This window comes from Sceloporus occidentalis, unplaced genomic scaffold, assembly GCF_023333645.1.
Source record: "Sceloporus occidentalis isolate IW3139 unplaced genomic scaffold, rSceOcc1.0.p SCAF_5, whole genome shotgun sequence".
Lineage (NCBI taxonomy): Eukaryota > Metazoa > Chordata > Lepidosauria > Squamata > Phrynosomatidae > Sceloporus > Sceloporus occidentalis.
The window spans coordinates 146,017,119-146,041,432 of NW_028316985.1; the positions used below are offsets into that span (position 1 = coordinate 146,017,119).

The 24,314-nt window shown below is 39.5% G+C and overlaps 1 protein-coding gene across 1 annotated transcript; it reads right to left on the reverse strand.

The window, feature by feature from the left end:
• Nucleotides 1–349: 349 nt before the first annotated feature.
• LOC149312949 (zinc finger protein 330) lies at nucleotides 350–22,956 on the reverse strand. Its single transcript, XM_089525757.1, has 10 exons — nucleotides 22,873–22,956; nucleotides 13,352–13,481; nucleotides 12,116–12,135; nucleotides 11,924–11,994; nucleotides 9,734–9,813; nucleotides 8,396–8,522; nucleotides 7,240–7,344; nucleotides 4,010–4,056; nucleotides 2,741–2,858; nucleotides 350–1,430 (listed from the first exon to the last, which is right to left on the reverse strand). Exons 2-10 carry the CDS (start codon nucleotides 13,469–13,471, stop codon nucleotides 1,150–1,152), a joined length of 969 nt encoding a protein of 322 aa, XP_089381883.1. The 5' UTR covers nucleotides 13,472–13,481; nucleotides 22,873–22,956; the 3' UTR covers nucleotides 350–1,149.
• Between the last annotated feature and the right edge of the window lie 1,358 nt (nucleotides 22,957–24,314).

Below are 24,314 nucleotides of genomic sequence, written 5' to 3' on the forward strand. Positions count from 1 at the left end.
ACAGGAGGCAGCCACAGCAGTAAAAGTGGAATAGCAGCACTATAAGAGGGCAGTGCAGTAATCTACACAGTCTCATTCATCTCAGGAAGGCTTTTTGTCATCTTGTTCATGGACCAAACATTCAGTGATGCCACCCTGTCCTACAACCACAGAACACAAGACTACACAGTGAAAGAGTGTGATGGACTTTATTTAGTGAAGGAGAATGCAGTGATATTTTTATGGCGATTAATGTAAGATAAAAATTTATTTACGTCACATTGCAAGTTACAATTAAGGTACGGTGCTTCAAAATGGCATGAACTGATAGTGCTCCAGGAGAGCAACACAAGAGAAAAAATTGATCAGCTTTACTTACACAAAATGTCAAAGTAATTTTAATTTTGAGTACAATGGCCTGTAGCATACATTTTCCATGTGTTCAGGCAGGATCTATATTTGTGGGGGGAAATACAGTTTTAACAGGAGTCAGCTTGTTATAGATATATAAGTATATATGTGTATGTGCATGCATGCATACACACACGTACAGTATATATATATATATGAAACAGTAGCTGCTCATCACCACAAATACTTATAATTTATAACATCATAATAATAGAACCACTCCATCAAAAATACTTAAGAAGAATAATGTTGTTTTTGATGAAATTATAGAAACAAAAACGCCTTAGCCTTCTCACATTTATGAATTATGCTGTGAAGAGAACCAGGTCTTGGAAATGTTATTTTTGGACTACAACTTTCAGAATTCCTCAGCCATTGGCAATGCAGGCTTGTGGATCCTGGGACTTGTAGTATAAAAAAATAAATTTTTCCAACTCTGGGGAGAATTATTAAGATTTCTGTACTGATTTTGATTTTTCTCTCCAAGCCTACTAAAATATATTAGCCATAGAAATATTTTCTTGATCTCCTACAATTGCTTCATTCCCTTTGATTCCTAATAAGCTTTGCTATTTGAAAGCCTAATAGAGTTATTCCAGTGCCATACATACAATTCACTAAAACACACACAGAGTTCTTCTCAAATGTTATCCCATCATAAGCACAGCTGGCAACCAGACACTGAGCATGTTTATCTAGAAGCTGTGCTACTACATTCCAGGGAGTTATTTCCTGTCCATGGTGCTTAAGAGCAAGACCTTAGTCATCCGGCTCCTCATAATGTGCATAGCCACTAGCATATGTCCTTCCCAAATTCAAGTTACTGAACACATCGGTCACTTCTGTTTCCGAATCCTTCCCTCCTTCCTCATTATCATCTTCTTCATCATCATCCTCGGCTTCACATTCATCATATTCCTCATCATGATCACCTGTACCAACATCTTTGCTGGCTGAAAGATTCTTCCAATAGGCATCATAGCCAGAAGCTCCATCAGTTTCTTCACCTCCTGTCTGACGGCCAAACCTCAGAGAGCGTGCTAGAAAAAGAGAGAACATGCAAGAGTCCCCATTGTCACAGTTTTTCTTTTAGAACTACACATCAAGTAAGGCAGAGGTTAGAAAAGCTATATAAATCCACAAATAGCTTATTACATAACTATTTCTATGTAGTGAATTGTCTTGGATGTGAATAAATATTATACAATATAATAAATATTATATCATGATCTGCAGCAGTAATATGAAGTTGTAAATGTAAATTTAAAGTAACAAATTAGTTTATTCGTTCCATTAAGGAGATGCCAGAAAAATATTTCAGAATCTTTATTTTCTCTTTCATTCTCTCTTTTTCAAAGGAACATCCCTGAATTTGGACATAAATTACGCAGTGTATTTCACAGTTCTTCTGAGAGGTAAGGCACAGACCTCAGAAAATCCTCATCAGGCCTGCAAGGTATCTTAAGCAAGCCCCTCTCTTCCTTCAAAGATCTGTTCTCCGGTGTAGGGTGATTCCTCTATTGGCCACAGGTCTTCCCAAATGGGAGGGTGAGAGGTGTGCAGGGCAATCCTGCTGTCATCTCCAATTACTGATGGAATCTCCTCCACAACCTTATCAACCCTAGTCTCATCACTTCACACATTTACTAGGAATAGGAAAAGATTGTATTAAGACAATCCAAGGTTGCTGAGAAGCATCAGCTGTTCAGATATTACAGTGAAACCTAAAGAATATGACATCACTGTGAACTGCATCAATCCTTTCCAAATATTTGCAAAACAAAAATGGCTTGAGTCTGGATCAAATCAAAATCTGTCCTATCACTTTCAGTATTTCATACAATTAGGAAACAAGGGCCTGTTACAGACTGCCAAAATAAAGCTGCTTCGGGTCTCTTTGGAGGTATGCTATTTAAATGATGCATGGGTCCTAAGAGTCCGGAGGTCGCGCCAAAGCCACGCTCCATTCCTAAGCACTGGAGTGCAGCTTTGGTGCAGCTTCCGGATTCTTAGGATGCATTTAAACAGCATACCTCCAAAGAGACCCGAAACAACTTTATTTTGGCAGTCTGTAACAGGCCAAGGAAAGGGACAGGGAAGAGTAGAGGTGGACACAGTAATTGAATTCATAAATTCTTAATTCCCTGAATTTACTAAAAAGTAATGAAAAAAATATTGGGAAAACCCTGTTTTAAGATGAGAAGGACATTCCCAGGCTGCCAACTGGCCTGATCACTGTGTCATAAACTCTGGTTTCTTAAACAGATGCCCATGCCAAGCTCTCTAGTACAAAAAAACCAAAAACCTCCTCCTGCAGGGGTTACAGTGAGTGGTCCAATGGCAAACTTACTTGACATGCTCAAGTCCTTGGTCTGCTGTGTTTCATGCCCACACTTTGGGCAAGGAGGCTCCTTTCCCTTTTCCTGTTTGAAAACCTTGCTCCGTGTGTGGTCATCACAGAAACAAGCCTTCAACATAAAACAAGCAGAAAGGAATGAAAAATTATTTCATCAGAAGAGACAGAAAGAAAAAGAAAGCATTGCTTCCATCAGCAGCCTCCTCTCTCTGTAGGAGAGGTCTAGCAGATCCTCAGTATGCTCTCTACCTTTCTGCTGTGGCTTTCCTCCACCTCTAGAAGCATTCTCCTTCCCATCAGGTTTTCCCTTGGCTGTTCTGCCCCAGTGACTGCTTCCAAGGCCTCTTCAAGGTTCCCACTCGTCTCTGCCCCAGGCTTTCATGAGCAACCAACCTGCTTATATGTTACCTACATATGATATCACCCGATGGCACCCCATCTTAGAGGAAAGGGTGAGATATAAAAGCAGGAATAGAAAAGAAGAGAATCCAGATGCCCCACTAGGTCTTCCTTTGCTGATGAAATGTGAGAGTATTAAAACACAACTCAGCAGCTTTCAGAGCTACCACAGTAATGTAATATGCCAATATAATGAGGTGCATGACACCAACTCTGATAGGACATAAGGTCCATGGAGCAGGAAGACATTTTCTAACTAGATCCATGTGTCTTTGGATGGTCAATACTATTTCGGACAATATCTTATCTGACTGACTGACTGACTGTGGGTATGCAATAAACCCACTGATTAGGATCTAGGTAATTCTAGCCTGAAATGTTAGTTTTTTGGATTACACATTCCAAAATCCCCCTCAATTTAGGGATTCTGGAAGCTCCAATCCTTAGAAGTAATTTTTTAAGCTCTGATTTAGCAGCAATAGTGCAATGAACTATTAACTTGACAATACAAACAGATGCAGATTGGTGCCATAGATATCAAAGGAAAGATAACAGCATTTAGCATCTTGAAATAAAGGAAAACAGCAGAAAGAAAAAAGCAGCAGCAGGACTCTGGCCACAACAATGAGTAAGGCAGGTAATTTTAGCAGTTACGGCTTTGAAAGACCAGAGTGAAGGAATGTAAATGTCTAGGAACACAGCATGGCAGCTATGTTAATGAAAGCATGATAGGAAGAGGATACAACAACCAGAAGATACAATTTTAATGTATTGTGGGAAAGGATATGACAAGAACTGTCAGCAACTTTAAAGTACAAGAATGGTGCATTTGATACATCTCCTTTAAAATGTTTTTGGTTTTACCTTACAGCGGAGGCATGAATGCTGCCCAAGTCGATTACAGGAAACACCTATTAGGTGAGATAAAAAGCATGGTTGAATAATGAGATTTTTGTGGCTTTACTCTTCTGCCTTCTAACCAAGGTCAGCTATTCAGTTCAGTGGATAGCTTGAGGCTTTATGTGCTTGGGCCTCTTTTGAGTGCAAAGAAAATGAACACTTAGCCTCAGCCTACAAAAGGGAGCAGACATTTTTAATGATGCTCCCACAGAGTGTGAGGACTAGACAAAAATGGGGGTGGAAATATAGAGGAGAGATTTTTTTGTGGGTTTCTTTGGGCTATGTGGCCATGTTCTAGAAAAAAAATTCCTGACGTTTCGCCAGCATCTGTGGCTGGCATCTTCAGATAATACTTTGTCTGGAAAAAGTTGGGTGTATATATACTGTGTGAGCCTGGGACTCCAACATCACCCAGGACAAAAAAGAAGCACAATCAAAACACTGGTAGACCAAGCAAAACGCATCTAGGAAGCCCACTTCTTGGAAGATGAACTGAAACACTTGGACCGGGCTCTACAGGCTAATGGTTATTCCAGCTCAGACATCAGAAGGGCTGCCAGGCCCAGGAAAACCCAGAGAATTGAAGACAAGCAGCCACCCAAAAGGAAGGTATTCTTACCATACATGAAAGGAGTCACAGACAGACTAGGCAAAGTGGTGAGGAAGCATAACCTGCAAATGGTTTACAAACCGACAAAGAAATCCAGCAAATGCTTCACTCAGCCAAGGACCAGAGAGACCCTCTCACAGCCACAGGAGTTTACCGCATACCGTGCAGCTGCGGAGAAGTCTACATAGGGACCACCAAACGCAGTGTGCAAACAAGAATCAAGGAACATGAGAGACACTGCAGACTGGGTCAGCCAGAAAAATCAGCAGTAGCAGAAGATGCCACAAACCATCCTGGGCATAAAATACTGTTTGAAAACACTGAAATCCTGGACCATGCCAACAACTACCATGTCAGGATGCACAGAGAAGCCATCGAAATCTACAAACATCTGGATAATTTCAACCGGAAAGAAGAAACCCTTAAAGTGAACAAAATTTGGCTACCAGTCCTGAGGAATAGCAAAATAAGGACTCAGCAAATGCAAATGGGAAACCATTCATAGTCAGGGGCTTTCCAAGCAGATAATGATCACTAATTAGCAGACATTAATCCTCTTTTGCATTAGCCTCCCAGCCTGAGGCCAGCCATCAGCACAGAACAATACACATGCAAATCACTCCTGCATTCCCAGGCTCACACAGTATATATACACCCAACTTCTTCCAGGCAAAGCATTCTCTGAAGATGCCAGCCACAGATGCTGGCGAAATGTCTGGAAAAAATTTCTAGAACATTGCCTCATAGCCTGAAAAACCCACAAAAAACCATGGATGCCGGCCATGAAAGCCTTCAACTTCACATAGAGGAAAGATACTGAAAGCATGCTGACAATAAGCCAGGTACTAGAGCAAGGTGTTCCTGCACATGCTGCTGATTGCAAGTCTAGCAGTTCAGAAGGGAGCAACTTGTGCCTTTCCAGTTGTTGTTGTTGTTGCTGTTGTTGTACTGCAACACTCCACATCCTTCAGCCCATGGCTGTGCTGGCTAGAGCTAATGGTAGTTACTGCCCACCAACATGTTTCCCACTGCTGAATAGTCTACATACACTCAAAAATCAGATATTTAAAGGTTCGGGGATATAGCCTAGCTATACATTCAGACACTGTTCAGCACCCCAATGACATCACAAACAGAGCTAAGTAACATTTTTGACAACTCCCATAATCCCCCAGTCAGTATGCTCACTGTTGAGTTCTGTAAAGGAATGGAGGGGCATAAAGTATATACTCTACTTTACCATGCTGGACAACACGGCCAAGACCCACAGAGACCAAGGCCAGAGAAAGTGGTATATATTGGGCAATCAACAGTGAGACTTTCTGAGTTTGATTTTATGGGCCAATGTATTACTACTATGATTTATTTAAATATGACTCAACGCATTTACAAAGTTAGATACAGTTACAGTAAATGTCTGTCTGTGCATCATACAGAGGTGAAAATATAATTAAAGTATCAAAAGAATTAAAAGCGAGCCCATTTTAAAAAAGAGTCGACATAGCACCTTATTAAAGAGGCTTTCCCCATGAACAATCATTTCTCAAAGGCCTTCCAAACCAAAAAAAGTTTTCACACCTCCCTATGAAAAGGTAGCAAGGAGGGTCCCAGCCTAGTATATCTAGGAAGCGTGTTACAGAGCCTGGGAGGAACCATCAAGATGTATCTGTGAGGGGCAGGGCAAAGAGAAGAGAGTCCTGAGAAGATGCCAAAATACAGGGATGTTCATATGTGGAAATAATGTCATCTAGTCATTATGAGGTCACTCTACTGAACTAATTGGTTAGGGTGGAAAAATAAAATGCACAGATATAGGATAGGGGACACCTGGCTGAACAAGACTATATGTGAAAGGGATCTAGGAGTCCAAGTAAACCACAAGCTGAACATGAGTCAACAGTGTGATGCAGCAGCTAAAAAGGCCAATGCAATTTTAGGCTGCATCAATAAAAGTATAGCGCCTAGATCAAGAGGAGTAATATTGCCACTCTATTCTGCTTTGGTCAGGCCCCACCTGGAATATTGTGTCCAGTTCTGGGCACCACAATTCACAAAGGACAATGAGAAACTGGAGCGTGTCCAAAGGAGGGCGACTAAAATGGTGAAGGGTCTGGAAACCATGTCCTATGAGGAACGACTTAGGAAACTGAGGATGTTTAGTCTGGAGAAATGAAAGTTAAGAGGTGATATGATAGCCCAGTTTAAACATCTGAAGGGATGTCATATTGAGGAGGGAGCACAATTATTTTCTACTGCTCCAGAGAATAGGACCCGGAACAATGGATGCAAGCTACAGGAAAAGAGATTCCACTTCAACATTAGGAGGCACTTCCTGACAATAAGGACTGTTTGACAGTGCAACACACTCCCTTGGAGTGTGGTGGAGTTTCCCTCCTTGGAGGTCTTTAAGCAGAGGCTGGATGGCCATTTGTCGGGGATGCTTTGATTGAGATTTCCTGCATGGCAGGGGTTTGGACTGAATGGCCCTTGTGGTCTCTTCCAACTCTACGATTCTATGATATATTTCAGAAACAGTTAAAGTGGGTTAACCTTTCCAAAGAGAGGCTTTAGGGAATCAGCTTACATTTAAAGGTCTCGGCTTCCAGAACCTGGCAGCTGGCCTGATGTTCAAACTGATCGTCTTCACAAAGGAAATTGTGGCAAAAAGAACAGCTGAATATTCTCCCTCCTGGAAAATTGAGAGAGAGAGAGAACAAGAACCTATCAAAACCAGTATGCACGTCACCTACCACCTGCAAGTGATCACTTCTATAAAACTTGAGAAAGAAATCTGACTTTATTCATAATATACATGTAACTAAGACTCAGTGTGTTGAAGTTTATTTAAAAGTATAAGATTGCAACTTTCCTTCTTTTTTTAAAAAAAATGCTGTCTTTCAATCTAAATATAACCAGTGGAGCTTATTCAAATACCATGCAATAAGTGGGCAATTTAAAACCTGCTTCAACTGAAGAATAGACTTCTATTGTCATACACTGAAAATATGACAACAGGACAGTCAAATTCATTGGAATAAATTTGATAAATTGCTTCATGTGCTAATCCATTGAAAGCAGCTTGTACACATACTCTATTGAAGATTTTGCTACAGTGGGGAACACAATTCCTTTGAATGTGAGACTATAGACTCTTGTGCATCAATTAAGCAGCACATTTTTGTGACTGGGAATGTTTAGATTATTGTTGTGTGCATTCAAGTCATTTTAGACATATGGCAAATCAAAGGCCATGGGCTTTTCTTGACAAATTTCTTTAGAGGGAATTTGTTATTGCCATCCTCTGAGGATGAGGCAGTGTGCCTTGCCCAAGGTCACCCAGTGGGTTTTTATGCTTGAGTGGAGATTTGAACCCTGATCCCCACAGTCATAGTCCAACACCCAAACCACATATTAGGGATGTGTAAAATCCAACTTTCAACTCCCATCAGCCCCAGATAGTAGGGACAATATGATATCTTGGGTCTTACAGTCCAACAGCACACATAATCCAATGTCAATGTATGGACTGACCTGTGGAGAAAATGTTTGTGCCTGTCTCATGGTTGGGAATTACCCACCTCTTCTTCTACTGCTAGAATTCTCTGCCTGTTCTTCAGTTTATAAAAAGAAAAGCGACTGAGAAAATGCACAACTAGATATTGCAAGTAATGCAACTGACAATTAACGAAAATGCAATTACGACTGAGCAGAAAACTCTTCTAACCAGAGAATAAACTCACCATGGTCCCAGACCCCTCTCTCACACTCAATGCATTCTGCATCAGCAAGAGGACAGATACAAGCATGAGTACTGAGGCATTTCCTGCCATGGCAAACCCAAGCTTCACAGAAATCACATATTGCCCCCTGGGAAAAAATAATGGACAGGTTACTGTGGATCTTTATTGTCTTCTATGTAAACATTCCTCTTAGTAGGAGACCAAGCACAGCATGAAAAACTGATCCTTTTTGTATTTCAGTTCTAGAGTTCTAGAAACTGTAATCCAAAGAAGCCACTTTTTCATTATTGAGCATTACTGATGAGCATCATCACTGAGCACTAGCTCAAAACATCTGGAAATCACCAGATACTAGTTAATACATGTTTCTCAAATGTTTTTAGACTGAGCTGCCAGGGACCTATACCATTATGTATGTGATGCCAAACTTTACTATGTCTGGGGTTAATTTTCTGCCTAAAGAATTCTCCAAGGTGTGCATGAGCTACAAAAAAATAGTGGGGAGGAGAAAACTTGAAGTGGTTTGAAACCCACTCTAGTTTCAAAAAAACCCAGGATTTTTTTGATGCTGAATGGTGGAGATGAGCCTTATGGCAAAGCAATTCATCTTTAAAAATAAAGCAAAGCAGAAAAGCATGGACTGGCAGAGTCTGAAAGGTTTCCAGTCCTGGGTGCCACATCTTCCCCACCATACCCATGGTATCAGACTCAAATGAATCCAGGCTCATGGAAATAATATGCTGCCTCTCTTAAAATCTATGATTCTGAAGTCTCAATCATTACAATCTGGGCTATACTAAGCTATGGCTCTGCTTCAACTAATTTCAACAGACCTTCAGCATGTAAAATAATCTGTACAAACATTATGGTTTCTGCATTTTGCTCCAGGACCAATATCTATAATACAGAGAAACAAGGTAAGAACCATGGAAACAGTCAAACAAGTAATCTCTGCAACAAGTAGTTAATCTATCATGTATCCAAAAACAGAAGTCCAAATGTTTTGATGAAGTTGTTGTTGCCATGTGCCTTCATGTCAATTCTGACTTACAGTGACCCTAAAATGAACCTAACATATGGTTTTTTCGCAAGATTTCTTCAAATGCAGTTTGCCTTTGCCCTCTTCTGAGGCTGAGAGAATGTGACTTCCCCAAGAACACCAGAGGGTTTCTATGGCCCAGCAGGGATTCAAATCCTGGTCTCTAAAGTTGTCGTCCAATGTTCAAACTATTACATCAAGGGTAAGGTATTATAGGAGTTGTAGTCAAGATATCAAGAAGGCCAAAACTTCCCAAAGATTTCCTGTTCTAGAAGTTATTTTTATTTTTAGATACATACCACCATGGCAAGTCCAGTGCTGTACACACCAGCATGTTTTATGACACAGTCTGATGATTTCATCATACACTTTGTTTTACCTAATACAGAGGAAAAATGTATTTAAAACATAAGAATTATGGTGTCATCTAATCAAGAAATATCTGTATGCATTTTAACTGATTAAATCAATGTATATCTGATTATAGCAATTTTGAAGAAGAAAAATATTTTGTTTTAGATGGCATACATGTTTGTTGCAGTAGACATTTTTAAAAGTGTTGATGTTAAAAAGCTAATTAGCAAGTTGCCTTATTAGGTAGGTATCCTAATATTTAATTGAACTGATTAAAGTAACTAACAGTTGCAGTTCTCACAAGAAAACAAGGTAAGAGTACTGCCATACTAGTACATGAAGGAGATTTCAGGGGCAGAAATGGGATCTGGATCCTGACAGCCTGTTACCAGCTTATACATCTTTACACTCTTGATGAGAATGCCTGCTGAAAGAAGCCTTCTTGGGCCACTATAAAGGCTAGAGAACTTCTTCCCAGACTTCCACTTCTTCAGCTACAGCATTTCTTTCTTCACTTTTTCTATGTTCTTAGATATAAGAGAATAGTTTCCAGTACTCTTTCATAGCTGACTACATGTCCTAAACCCTTGTCCCTGTGCTGCTCCACAATTGTCTTCACTGTGACAGGGAGCAAGAATCAGGTTATGACAGCACCAGTTGTTTCACAAAAGGGCTGCTCTCTTTGCACAATGAAATAAAGGCATGATTGCTAAGGAAAAGAATGGCAACTACCCCTGGGAAGCAAATGTGCATAGTGGAGCCTGGTTTATAAATCTGTGCTAAAGGAAGAGTGACCCCTTTTCAGTTAAATGGGATGTTAGCTACACAGAAAAAAGTACACAATGTCCCAGCCAGATCATCATCTGCTGCCACTGCTTCTTTCTTTTTTTTCCTCCTTTCTTTTTTTAAAGAAAAGCAAAAATTGATTTCAGAGTTGGGAAGTAGGGGGCTTGGCAATAAGTTGATATACCCCTTCCTTCTCCAATCCAAATATCCCCACTCGGGTAAACGTGATTACTTCCATGCTATTTCGTCACTCTAAATTCCCAGCTACAACAGCTTTGCTTTTAATAATAGTAACAATGCAATATTATTTTATGTGTTACTTTACATCTCACCCTTTCCCAATAATGGAACTTTTAGGGGTACACAACTTATTTAAAAAGTACTGATTAAAACCTATACAAAACATACATTAAAAAGTATGCATATAAGTTATGTTTTAAAAAAATAATACATGTTAAAACTTTTAAAATTCATTTTAAAAAAACCATATAAAACCCAATAAAACAGGACATCACACCCATGAAAGCTAATCACAGTCAGTTTCTAAAAGCCTGATAGAATCAGCAAGGAGAGAGCCATCCTAACCTTCGTAGGGAAGGAGGCTCAGATTCTGGGAGCAGCCCTCTCCCTTGTTCCAAAAACTAAAACAAAACTTAATAATAATAATAATAATTTGTTTTATTTATATACCACTATTCCAAAGATCATAGCGGTGAACAGCAAGTAAGCTAATTAGCAAGTAAGCTAATTTGCCCCCAACAGTCTGGGTACTCATTTTAGCGACCTCGGAAGGATGCAAGCCTGAGTCGAGCTTGGGCCCTTTTGCTGGTCTTGAACTCGCAACCTTGTGGTTTCGAGTGAATGGCTGCAGTACAGGCATTTAACCACTTCGCCAAAGGTAGTGGGACAGAAAGAAGGGTATTTCATGAAGATTTTAGAGCATTAATGGGTTCATATAAGGAGGTATGATCCTTCAGGTCACCTGAATTCAAGCTGCAGTACTTTTGTAAGATGTGAATATGTCCAAATTCAGGGGTAGGGAACATTTGGTTCTCAAAATCATTTTGAACTATAAATTCTATACTCTTTCATCACTAGGCAAGACTACCTGAGCTCAAGAGAACCCCATACAACACAAATGCTATCTCTTCATGACTAGGAGGGCAACAAGTTCCCTTGTCCTATCTCACCCCAAGCAAGTCATCTCAAAAGGAGTATCAAATGGAATATCAAGTCATCTCAAAAGGAAACCACAGGATAAATTATGAAGTTAATTCTAGGCAGAGACCTACAGTAGTAACAAATACATGAGAATGAACAGAAATGCATCTTAAGCTGGGTGTACTTACCACACTGCGCACAGAGGGGCAATTTTTGAACAGAACTACAAAAATAGCAAAATGCTCTATTCTTCTGTCGTCTGTCAGAAGAAAAAAGGATGAAACAAATGACTGAACAAAGTATGTTTTAACAATGTCAAAACAGTTTCATTTAAGGGGGAAAAACGGAAATGTGTACCTACCTTTCAAATGTGTACCTACCTTTGGCATTTGTCACATTCCTGTAAGAGAAAGAATAATTAGGTTTTTGGAATTTCTATTTAGAGTTGACAAATCCGTGAATTAAAGTAGCATTTTGGAACATTACATAATCCAAAATAAAATTACACTTCCTTTCTAACAAGAAAACAAAGCCAGATTAACCATTGTCTGAAATCTTTTATACCACTCAGAACTGTGATAGGATTTTGAGCTATCTTTTCTGTAGTCAGAGTAGAATATGCATTTCACATACTGATATTTCAGTTCCATTAATACATAGATGGGAATCATGCAGCTTTCCAAATGCTGTTTGACTACAACTCTCAACATTCCTGACTGACTATCCTGCCTCTGGTTGGAAGGTTGAAGAATTCTCATCTGTCTTAGCACAATTCAATGGCCCCTTGTCTTTCTCTTTCTCTAGCTCCCCATACACATTATGAAGGCGTAAGAAAGAAGCCCAAGGCAGGTTTGCTATGCATTAAGACCCCAGCTTCACTTCTGATGTCACTTAAATCAGTAGTGGGGACTCTAGATAGTGTTGCATCCCATAGATATCGTAAAACTTCGATACCTGAAGGAGTGCCCCTCTTTATATATGCCTTCCCAAGAGGGGAGGTCTACTCCTCTGGGTCACAGCAGTAGAAGAACTGCATTGCTGGAGGACATGGGAGAGGTACTTCTCTGCAGTGGCACCCCAACTTTGAAAAGCCCTCCCCTCGGAAGCCATAATGGTGCCAACACTGGTATGATTTTGACACCAAATTAAAATGTTTTATTAAAGCTTTCATTCTTCTCATGAACTATAGTTCTACTATTTTAAACTGATTTAACAGGTTTTCTATTGTCCAGTTTTTAACTGCTAATCTATTTAATATATTTCTAATCCCTTAAAATTGGTGTTATTATTTATGGTTTTAGATTTATTTCATTGTAAGCCATTTTGAAATCTTTGGATTTAGTGCAGGATATAAATATTTACACAAATAAATAAATAAAAATTGTTGTTTTGTATTATATTTTCTCAGAAGGATTCATAACACCAAATATGCTTTGACAGATCTCTCAGCTATGGACTCAGGAGCTAGCTTGTTTGTGTTAGTCTTTTTTAAAAGCACTAAACTTGAAAATATGCCCTCTCTGTCCTATCCTTGGCACTGGAAAAGGAAAGGAAGAATTTTTCAACCAGGACTTGTGTTTCAATTGTATCAGACATTATCACACTTCCTAATTTACCATTGAAGCATTGCAGGGATGTTTAGCCAGATCAATATTGCCCTTTGAAGCTCTAATCTGTTTCTCACGTTCTTTACGATTCTCAGCCTTCTTGCGAGCACCTGTCTTCTTTTTAGGCATCTTTCTGTTTCTGGAAGACAGAATATTATTTACAGAAAAAAAATACAGCATTAATGGCCACTAAAAGTATCTACTTCCATTTTAAAAACCACAATATATGCCTTTCCAAACCTTTATTAATGAGACCATAATTGGCTCTGAGAGGAAACCCCGGATCTTTGGGGCTGTTGGACTACAATACCCATCATTGCCATTAAGCATTGGCAATGTTTAACAATGAAAGGATTTGCACAGAAACAACATCCAAGGAAACAATAGAGAATTCTGGCCAAAGATAACTCAATATCCTGCAGGAAAAAGGGAAAGGCTAAAATGGAAGCTAATGAAACAGGAGGCATGAAAGGAACCTGTTCAAGCTCATTAGTATGAAGGAATTTAATGATGGTATTCTCCTATTATAGACAGATCATTAGATTTACAGTCATACTGAAAAAGGAGTAAAAATTCAGGCTATACCAATATTGAAAACCAAAGACTAAAAATAAGTTCCTAGAGGTAGACATGTAGGAGATACAAAGTGCACATACACATACAACATCAAAGCATATATACACCAGTATTTCTCAAAAATTGTGTACAAGATTTGTTTTCTCACTGCCCAAGTGTCAGCAAGTTGCAGAAATCTACATGTTTGCTGTGGTATGCAAAGATCAATAGACTTAAGATACCCATCTGAGGTTATCATTAGAAGAACTGACTCTCTCATTACCAGGTACACCAAAACAGTCGAATAAAGCAACAGCTCTTCTTCTTGAGAATTTGTTGCTCAAAACTGAAATACTCTCTCCCCCATAAAATATCGAAGCAGTGATCACAATAATAGTTCCAGTACTAACAGTTTAAAAAATATAATACAATTATAAAATGATCATTCTTGCTGATCAAAAATAAACTCGGGCTTTCACTGAGCTACCTCACAATTCACAGAAAGCCTGTGTAAAAAGACAGGACTGAAGGAAACCTAAAATTTAAGACAACAGAGATAAGTGCTACAACATTAGATATGCATTGCTGTGACTTCTGAAATAAAGCTCAGAGCCTTGAAGAACCATCAAAAGTGTTCCTTTTCAAGGACAACATATATTGAAGTTATAGGGTCCTAGTCCAATCCTCTAGGTTGTCCAGACTGTCACACTCCCTTTCTCAAAACACCATTGCTGAGTATTTCTCCACCTTTTGCAGTGCCCCCGCCACCCCTATTTTAAAAGGTTGAAATGCTTCTCTTAAGGCTTGTTTAATTGGCAACTGCATTGTTAGGTTATATTGTTAGGTTTATTGTTAGATTAGGTTATAGCTGATTCTTTTTGTGAGCCACCTTGAGTCCTGCTCCAAAGGAAAGGTGGCATATAAGTGGAATCAATCAATCAATAAATTATTCTGTTATTGGCTGGTGGTTGTCTTTTTTATCTAACACTGAACTCCTTAATCAAAACAACAATGTAGATGTCTATATACAGTGAGCCCTTGGTATCTGCCGGGTTTTGGTTCCAGAACCTCCTATGCATACCAAAATCCATGGATGCTCAACTCCCATTAAATACATCGAAAGACTAAAATGGTGTCCCCTATATAAAATGACAAAATCAAGGTTTGCTTTCTGGAATTTATTTTTTAAAAATATTTTCAAGCTGTGGATAGTGAATATGGAGTGCCAATTGCACTTATAGACTCTAGAAACCTGTTATTTCTACAGAATCATTAAAAGCACAAATGATAACATATAAGCATTCATTTATTGTATTTGAATGGTATTTGGAAGACCAGAAGGATCCAAACCAATTATGAAGTCTCCAGTTTTGCAAATTACCAGTCTTAAGAAAGGAGCTGTTGTACCCGGGGAACACTACTGACACTTGCTTCCCACCCATTGGTGAGCACAGTGCTCAGACAATACCTATGGCATGCAACCTGCCACCACATACTCAAGGTTGTTTCTCCCCACTGGAAGTCATTCACTCCATGCTATACTATACTATACTATAGATAGATATTGTTAGCTGCTTTCAAGCTAACAATCTCAACTCATGGCGACCCTGTGAATAAGATGTCTCAAAGTCCCCCTGTCCTCTACCTGTAGGTTCAGGCCCATGGTTTCCCTGATTGAATCTATCCATCTTGCATGTGACCTTCCTCTCTTTCTACTACCCTCCACTTTCCCCAGCATCGTTGTTTTTTCTAATGAGTCATACCTTTGCATGATGTGGCCAAAGTATGACAGCCTCAATTTAGTCATTTTTGCTTCCAAGGAGAGTTCAGGCTTGATCTGTTCAAGGACATCCCCCCCACCTTCTTTGTCTTTTTGGTTGTACATGGGATCCTTGGTACTCTTCTCCAGCACCACATCTCATATGAATTAATTTTCTTCATATCTGCTTTCTTCACTGTCCAACTCTCAAAGCATGTACTTACATGGTAATAGGGGATACAAAGGCTTGAACAAGTCTAACTTCAGTGTTCAGCTGTATATCTTTATACTTTAGGATTTTCTCTAGTTCTTTCATAGATGCTCTTCCCATTACTACTCTTCTTCTGATTTCTTGATTGCAGCCACCATTCTGATCAATGTTTGATCCAAGGTATGGGAAATCTTTAACTATTCTGATATCTTCATTATCTGGATTGAATTTATGTAAATCCTCTGTGGTCATTATTTTTGTTTTCTTTAACGTTAACTTTTGGCCTGCCTTTTCACTTCTTATTATTTATTATTATGCTTTATTTATAAAGCACTGTAGATTTGCACAGTGCTGTACATACAAACAACAAAATAGATATGAGTAAACCTGCCCCTGACATACAATCTTCTTGACTTTCTTTAGTGATTTTTCCATGTCTAGTTTTCTGCTAGTAATATGGTGTCATCTCCATATCTTAGGTTGTTGATATACTGCATACAAGTTGAACAGATAGGATGAAAGGATACAGCCTTGCCTAACCCCTTTGCCAATTGGGAGCCATTCAGTTTTTCCGTATTCTGTTCTTACAGTAGCCTCTTGTCCTAAGTATAGATTCCTCATCAGGACTATCAGATGTAGTGGCACTCCTATTTCTTTAAGAGCATTCCATAGCTTTTTGTGATCTGTACAATCAAAGGACTTGCTATAGACTATCAAGCACATGCTAATTTTTCTGGATTTCTTTGGCTCACTCCATTATCCATTGTATGTTTGTGATATGGTCCCTAGTGCCTCTTCCTTTTCTGAACTCCGCTTGGACATCTGTTAGTTCTCTCTCCATATATGACTGGAGTCTATACTGCATAATTTTGAGCATTCTATTGAACATAATGATGATATTAAACCATGTACAAAGCAGGATGGGGTGGATTGGCTATATCCTATCAGTCTCATGTTGTCTGACTCTGAATTAAGAGTCATATAATCGTTTATAGTCAAAGGACAAAATTAATGTGCAAACAAGATTACAATTTATGCCATCTCTAAGTACAGTGAGTCCTCTGTATCAACGGATTTATTATCCACGGATTAAAGCATCCACAGCTTGAAAATATTTCAAAAATATATAAATTCCAAAAAGCAAAGCTTGATTTTGCCATTTTATATAAGGGACCCATTTTACTAGTCCATTGTATTTAATAAGACTTGAGCATCCACGGATTTTGGTATCCACGAGGGGTCATGGAACCAAACCCCAGCGCATACCAAGGACCCACCATAAGAGGAGACAAACTGAACGAGGCAGAAAAGCCCAACTGCATTTAAGAAAATTTTATTTTCATACACAACGATAAAAAGAAGCTGTATTAGACAGTATTAATATATTTTTAATTATAATGAAAGAATTTTAGCATAGTTTTTAAATAAAAAACTTTCTCAGAAAAGAATCATGTATACTCTGTTGAAGAAAGCCATAACTTTTTCTTATTACTAATACGGTATTTTGGGGGGGGGGGGGGGGGAATAACCCATATAAATTGGTTAGCTTGCTCCCTTGCTTCCCTCATTGTGTTAAAATTGCATTAAAAAGTAATATTTTATATTCAAAGTTGCATACTGAGTCGCCTGCTGGCAACAATCATTATTCTGCTGAATGACATTTATGACACTGCATACCCAATATCACATTATAAAGCAAATTTTCTTCCTGTTTAATGTCAATTTAGCAATAAGAACTTCAATCTTTAGTATTTATACATATAATTCTAGGCATTTATTACATACCCTGAAGCAATGTCATGGCAATTTGTGAAAAAATTGGACACTTCAAAAATGTCAAGAGGATACAGACAGTAAGCAACACTACTGTCTAAAATTCTTTCTTTTGTCACACCTAAGAGACTGTACAAATGTTATCAAGTTGTTAATTATTTGATGATGGCTGCCAGAGTCCTTTATATTAAAAAAACAACAAACATAACCAGTATAGAAGAATGTATTGCAATGGGATTGCATACCAAATAAGCGTAGAGGGGAAAGACAAAAATGCAGTAATTGTATTAATTGGGCACCATTTGTCCACTTTTGCACAACTGATGCTTGATATCTTAGGCTGCAGTTCTGTTGTGACTGGAGATTCTCCTTTATTTTTGTAAAAAAATAATGAATTAAATAATAAAGATACAGGTTGAATATTCCTTCCCTAAATGCTTGGTACCAGAAGTGTTCCATATTTCAGATTTTTTTTCCTCGTTTTAAAATACCTGTATACATATATACCAATATAATGAGAAATAATGAGGCTGGAGACAGAGACTGAAGCAAGAAATGGCAGGGGGTGTGAATTCCTGCCATTTCACAAATCTTCACATCTCTCTCCAGCCTCACAAATACAGTACAGACACATACTATGCCACCTGTTGTCGAAGGTCAAAATGTTTGGGATTATGGAGTATTTGAATTTCAGAATTCCGAAAAGGGGATATTCAACTTGTATTACATTTAACTCTGATGCTAAAAGACCTTATCTTTCATACAGGAATATTGCAATTACACTACTGTGACCAAGGCAGTCTCCCTGCCAATGCTCCGAGGCTATCTTTTTATCTCAGAATCATCCGACTTCTTGGTTTTGACACTTGCCCTTTTTATTCCCTTATTACACTTCCTTTTAAACCAATTAGGGTTGGGGTCCCCAGTGTGCTTCTCTTATAGGTGTTCTGTCTTTGGTAGCATGTTATCTGTGTTGACATTCTTGTGAATTCATTCAGCCAGTACTCCTTTTTGAAACAAATGAACTTCAACTTCATTTGCAAGCATAGGTTAAGATTGTATCCTTTTCCAGAATGTTTCATATATTGTATGGTTATACAGTTACAAGTTAGTAGTAGTTACAAGTTATTTCTTATTCAGTTCCCTCGCTGAACTTTCAAGTCTAAACTGTTTCTTGCTTCTCTTAATCTTTTCCTTTTAAGACTATTGATCTTATTCCCCTTCAACAGAGCTATCAATTCTGCTAAGGTACACTGTCCTGAATTCCAGCTTTCACCTCTCAGAGTGGAACAGTCAGCCCTTGGTATCCATGGACTTGTCATCTGCGGATCCAAACATCCCATGGCGGTGTGTACACATGGCTGTCATTATTAAGTTCCTTTGTTCCCAATGGCAGGCTGTTCCTAAAGATGGTGCAGCTGTGTGCATGCATCGCAGTTGGTGACAATGTGGCTTGAGCACCTGTGGATTTTGGTGTCCGCGAGAGGGTCTGGAACAAATCCCTCACTGATACTGAGGGCCTACTGTACAGAAACTATATCCACAGTTTCACTTACCCACATCTGAAAAAAATATGACCAGAATGGCTCCCTCCTTCTTGGCCTATCTATGGTTTCACATTTCCATGGTAAGTCTGGGAAGGTATTCCCCATGGATATGGGGTGTACTGTACTTATGTTGCTATTAATAAGGTAGTTACCTATAAGATTTTAAACTGTTGTTGTTCTGTCCCTTCAAATCATTTTCAACTTACTATGACACTAAGGTAAATCTATCATGTGATTTACTCAGAGGGGTTTGATTTTGCCTTCCTCTGAGGCTGAGAGAGTGTAACTTGCTTAAAGCCACCCAGTGAGTTTCTATGGCCAAGCGGGGAATTGAACCTAATCTCCAGAGTTGTAGTCCAATGCTTAACCCACTATACCATGCCGGCTCTCAGCATGATTTTAAATACATGATTTTAAGTAATTACGTGTAAATACAAATGGCCCACAATACCCCCAATTCATCTATTTTAATCTATGCTCCCTCCACCCTAAAGGTTTGCTTGGACAGGCTGGAGACCCCTTCACCATCCAGTTGTCAAGCAGAACAGAGAGCTAAATTATGTGTGTAGAGGTTAGATCACATTAGCATTCAAGTGTGGTGTGATGCCAGATTTAGACCTCTAAGAAAAAGTATTCAAGAAAGTTACCTTCCATGCATTAACAACAGGAATTAAACTAAAAACCATGTGAGTGTGGTGGAGTCTCCTTCTTTGGAGGTCTTTAAGCAGAGGCTGATGGCCATCTGTCAGGGATGCTTTGATTGTGAGTTCCTGCATGGAAGGGGGTTGCACTGGATGACCCTTGTGGTCTCTTCCAACTCTATGATTCTATGATTTTATGATCATGATATATCTGTCAAGCCATGTTATCTGTTTCTTCTGGGATTTGTTTCGAGGCGGGTGCGTGTGTGTGTGTGTGTGTGTTGAGCTAGTGGTTTATACCACAAGCTGTAAACCAAATATGACGTAGAACTTCTGCTGAGAACAGACTATCTGTTAATCCCGACATCTGTAATATGAAGGAGCCAGTCTCCCTCACAAGACATTCAAAAGGATGACTGGGAATATATATGAAAATCTCTGATGACTTGAGTAAAAACTACCATTAAGTTTTGCATTATACTTTCTGAGATAAACAAACTATTATTATTATTATTAACCTTTATTTATATAGATGACCACATTCACCCAAAAAGAAGCCAAGCAAACTTCAGAGAGCATCCTTCAAATCTGGGCATTTTTACAGAAATGTTAGCACATCACTCACACAGCAATACCCATGAAATGGCAAGGAACTATAAATGGTTTAGTCTGAACTGGCTTGCTCTATCCATAGCATTACCATTTAGCCAGATTTATACTGTTCTTCGTCAAAGGCAGCTGAAAAATAAAGACTACCACTGGCATGCCCACTTGCATTGTGCCCTTTGCCAAAGGCCTTTAGCTAAAACAGACAAACATGCCAAAACATGTGTGGCAAAATCAGCACCTCAGGCCTGGGGAATGGACAGTTAAAATTTCTTTCAGTTTCCAACAGCTGAGTATTATATTATTATTATTTATTTGTATCCCACTCTTTCCCCAGAACTTGGACCCAGAGCACCTCGCAATATTAAAAGAGCTGTACAATTAAAAACATGGAAAAGTCATACATTAAAATAGCATTAAATATAGAATTAAGTTTTTCTTTTTCTGCGTCTTAATTACTAAGGAACTAAGATCATACTTTTTTGGCTGGTCTGCTTCCATCCATAACTGCATTCCATCTGTATTTTTGCAACAGTGGATCCCTAACTTGTAGTCTCTGACCACAACACCTGGATGATAATGATCTCATTCATTTACACTGATTTAATCTCAGAAATGTATTAAGAAATTAGAGATAATCATCTATAGTAATGTATTCTAACTGAAAGTCCCATAGTACACTTGCATTTGGTAAGCTAGCAATATGGGAACCTACCAACACTACATTTTGGAGAACTGCTTCTTAAGCTATTTGATGTGGAGGTACAACTGTGTCGTCCCTTCATGTAACACATTTATGCTCATTAATTATAATACTTTTATCCTTTCTTGGAAATTTGCTCCAGACCAGCAGCCTATACTCATGGACTACCAATGGTCCATGGATTGTCACTTTGCATACAGATTGAGTCTCCCTTATGAGAAATGCAGAAGGGCTTTGGATTTAGGATTATAATTGTTATTATCATTGTGACGTCAAAGGCTTTCGTGGCCAGCATCATAGATTTCTGAAGATGCCAGCCACAGATGCTGGCAAAAAGTCAGGAATAAACTCTTCCAGAACATGGCCACATAACCTGAAAAACCCACAAAAGGTTATTATTATAATTTTGGATTCTGGAATATTTGTACATACATAATGAGATATATTGGGGAAGGCACCCAAGTCTAAACATAAAATTCATTTATGATTTGTATACACCTTATAAACAGAGCCTGAAAGTAATTTTGTATATATGACTTTTGCTACTATCTCAGCCAACCATGTGGATCATTTTGGAGCATTTTGGATCGCATGGCAGAAATAATCCAGTTTGGCATTGCTTTAAGTGCCACAGCTCAATGCTAGGGAATGCTGGGATTTGTAGTTTGGTGAGACATTTTGCCTCCTCTGTCAGAGAACTCTGTTACCGCCACACAGTGTTGCAGATTAATTTAAATTAATTAATTAAAACCAGAATTTTATTTTATAAAGAGAAAGGAGACCTGGAGCCGGCTGGAAAGGAAAATATAGTTTATTGCTGCAACGTTCCCAGTAGGAAATTCAACCAAATTACTGGGACCCCGATTCTAAAGTGAACCAATTTTTTTATAGCACTTTGAACAAAGAAAACTACAATTCACATTTCACTGGTTACATGTGAATTAAACATGACAGTCATTGGATGTTCAAACCGTACATCTCTATCCCTCGTGGGGGTTGCCCAAAATCAAATTGTTACCTATATATATTTAGTTTCAATTTCTCCAAACTGTCTATGCAGGACTTCCTTTTATTGGGGTTATGCTCTTAAATTAGGAGCCGTTTCCAAATTGTTTATGTTCCAAAACAGAGAGTTTGACGTGACCTAGAATAACAAGCCTTTGCTCCCAATATATTCCAGTGCTACAATTCTTAACTTCTGAGCATAGTAAAATTCTCAATTTTAAACCAATCTAACTTTAACCAATAGAATGGAGCCGTGGCAGTTAAAGCGGTGTCAAACTGGGTTATTACTGCAGTGTGGATGAGTGTGCAGACAGGACATGTTGTTGTTGTGGTGCTGGTGGTGCCTTGTCCTCCTTTCAGGGAGACCAGACATGGCCCTCATTTCCAAGGCATCCTGATCCTTTTCTATTATGGCAGCATCCACACTGCATGGATAAAGCGGTTTGAAACCGGTTTAAGTGCCATGGCTCAAGGCTGTGGAATGCTGGGAAGTGTAGTTTGTTGTGGCACCAGAGCTTTGCACTTTACAGCAGAGCTTTGCTCTGGTGCCACAACAAACGACACTTCCCAGCATTCCACAGCCTTGAACCATGGCACTTAAACCGGTTTCAACCCGCTTTATCCATGCAGTGGGGATGCAGCCTCAAATTCCCATTATCCCCAGCGTCCTTCCCAGTCCATAGCCACTCCAGTGACAACTGGGGCTCTCTCATCCCAAAACCTTTCTCACCTGGGTCCTGACCACCGACCACAAGAATCCTGGGAAGAGAAAGGCAGCGTGGCTGCTCCTGCCCTTCTTCCCTTCCAGGAGCACACCAGCGCCCCACTGCGCATGCTCCCAGGCGCTGCGCAGGCGCAGTAATGGCAACAGACGGCGCTTCCTACCTCCATTTTGCCCTCAGTTGGTGCAAGGTTCCAACTGTGCCCTTTAAAGAGCTTTTAGACTTCAGCTCCCAGAAGCCTCAGCCACGTCAGCCAATAGCCGGGGATTCTGGGAGCTGAAGTCCAAAAAAGACCCTTAAAGAGCACAGGGACCACTGTGTGAAGAGGGGAGAATTTGAGACAGTTTTTAATCCTTGTTTAAATACTGTTCCTCTTTAAATAAGTGTTCTTCCAGGAGGCTTCACAAAAAGAGCAGTTCATTTGGGGGGAATCAAGACCAGACTGTTCCTGAACACACTGCAGAAACAATCTGCTTTGACTGCTCTGGCTCTATGCTAAGGGAATTCTGGGAAATGTAGTTTTGTGAGACATTTGAGCCTTCTCTGTCAGAATGTGCCACAATGAACTACAGATCCCAGGATTCCCTAGCACTAAGCCTGGGCAGTTTAAACCGGTCTCAAACTGGATTATTTATGCAGTGTGTTTTGGGAGCAAGGATTGAAAGTCCTAAGCATGCCCAATGTGTTTGTTTGTTTGTTTGTTTGTGTTTGCTGCCCTGGAGCAGTATGACCAATGTCCTCCTCCTTTTCAAGGACATCCATTTCAACCTTCTCTCCAGGAGGAATTCCCAAATGTCCCCCATTTTGAGCATGATGAAGAACCATGAATTTATATGAGTGTTTTTAGCGTTTATTCTGCAGTGTCCTACATTTTTATTGAATGCCCTTCATTTGGCGGTGCCTTGCCTTCCCTTGTGGTGAGAATACACCTGGTCATCCTGCCCTGGATTCGAACTCGACTCATGGTGACCCTGTGAATAGGACATCTCCAAGACCCTCCAGTCTCCACTGCTCTGCTCAGGTTCTGCAAATTCAGGCCCCTGACCTCGCTGATTGAGTCCAGCCATCTGGCATACAGTCTTCCCCTCTTTCCTCTAACCTTCCCCAGCATCAGCAGTAGTAGAATGTGCTATAAAGTATCCTGGGCTGCTGTTTGAATATACTGTACTGAAATTCTGGAATATGCCAACAACTATCCAATCGGAATACACAGAGAAGCCACTGAAATCCATAAACACCTAGACAACTTCAACAAAGCCCCCTGTCCTTTACCTCTCTGCTCAGGTCCTCTAGGCTCAGACCCATGGTTTCCTGAGTCTATCCATCTAGCATGTGGTCTTCCTCTCTTTCGACTACGCTCCACCTTCCCCAGCATCATTGTCTTTTCTAGTGAGCCATGCCTTCGCATGATATGGCCAAAGTACGACAGCCTCGGTTTCATCATCTTGGC

Excerpts from the sequence above, each read along its gene's own strand:
- LOC149312949 (XM_089525757.1), bottom strand. The coding sequence starts at position 13,471 with ATGCCTAAAAAGAAGACAGGTGCTCGCAAGAAGGCTGAGAATCGTAAA. Across the intron at positions 12,136-13,351 it reads ATCCCTGCAATGCTTCAATG|GAATGTGACAAATGCCAAAG; the intron begins GTAAATTAGGAA and ends TTTCTCTTACAG. Across the intron at positions 2,859-4,009 it reads ATTCATGCCTCCGCTGTAAG|GCTTGTTTCTGTGATGACCA; the intron begins GTAAAACCAAAA and ends TTTATGTTGAAG.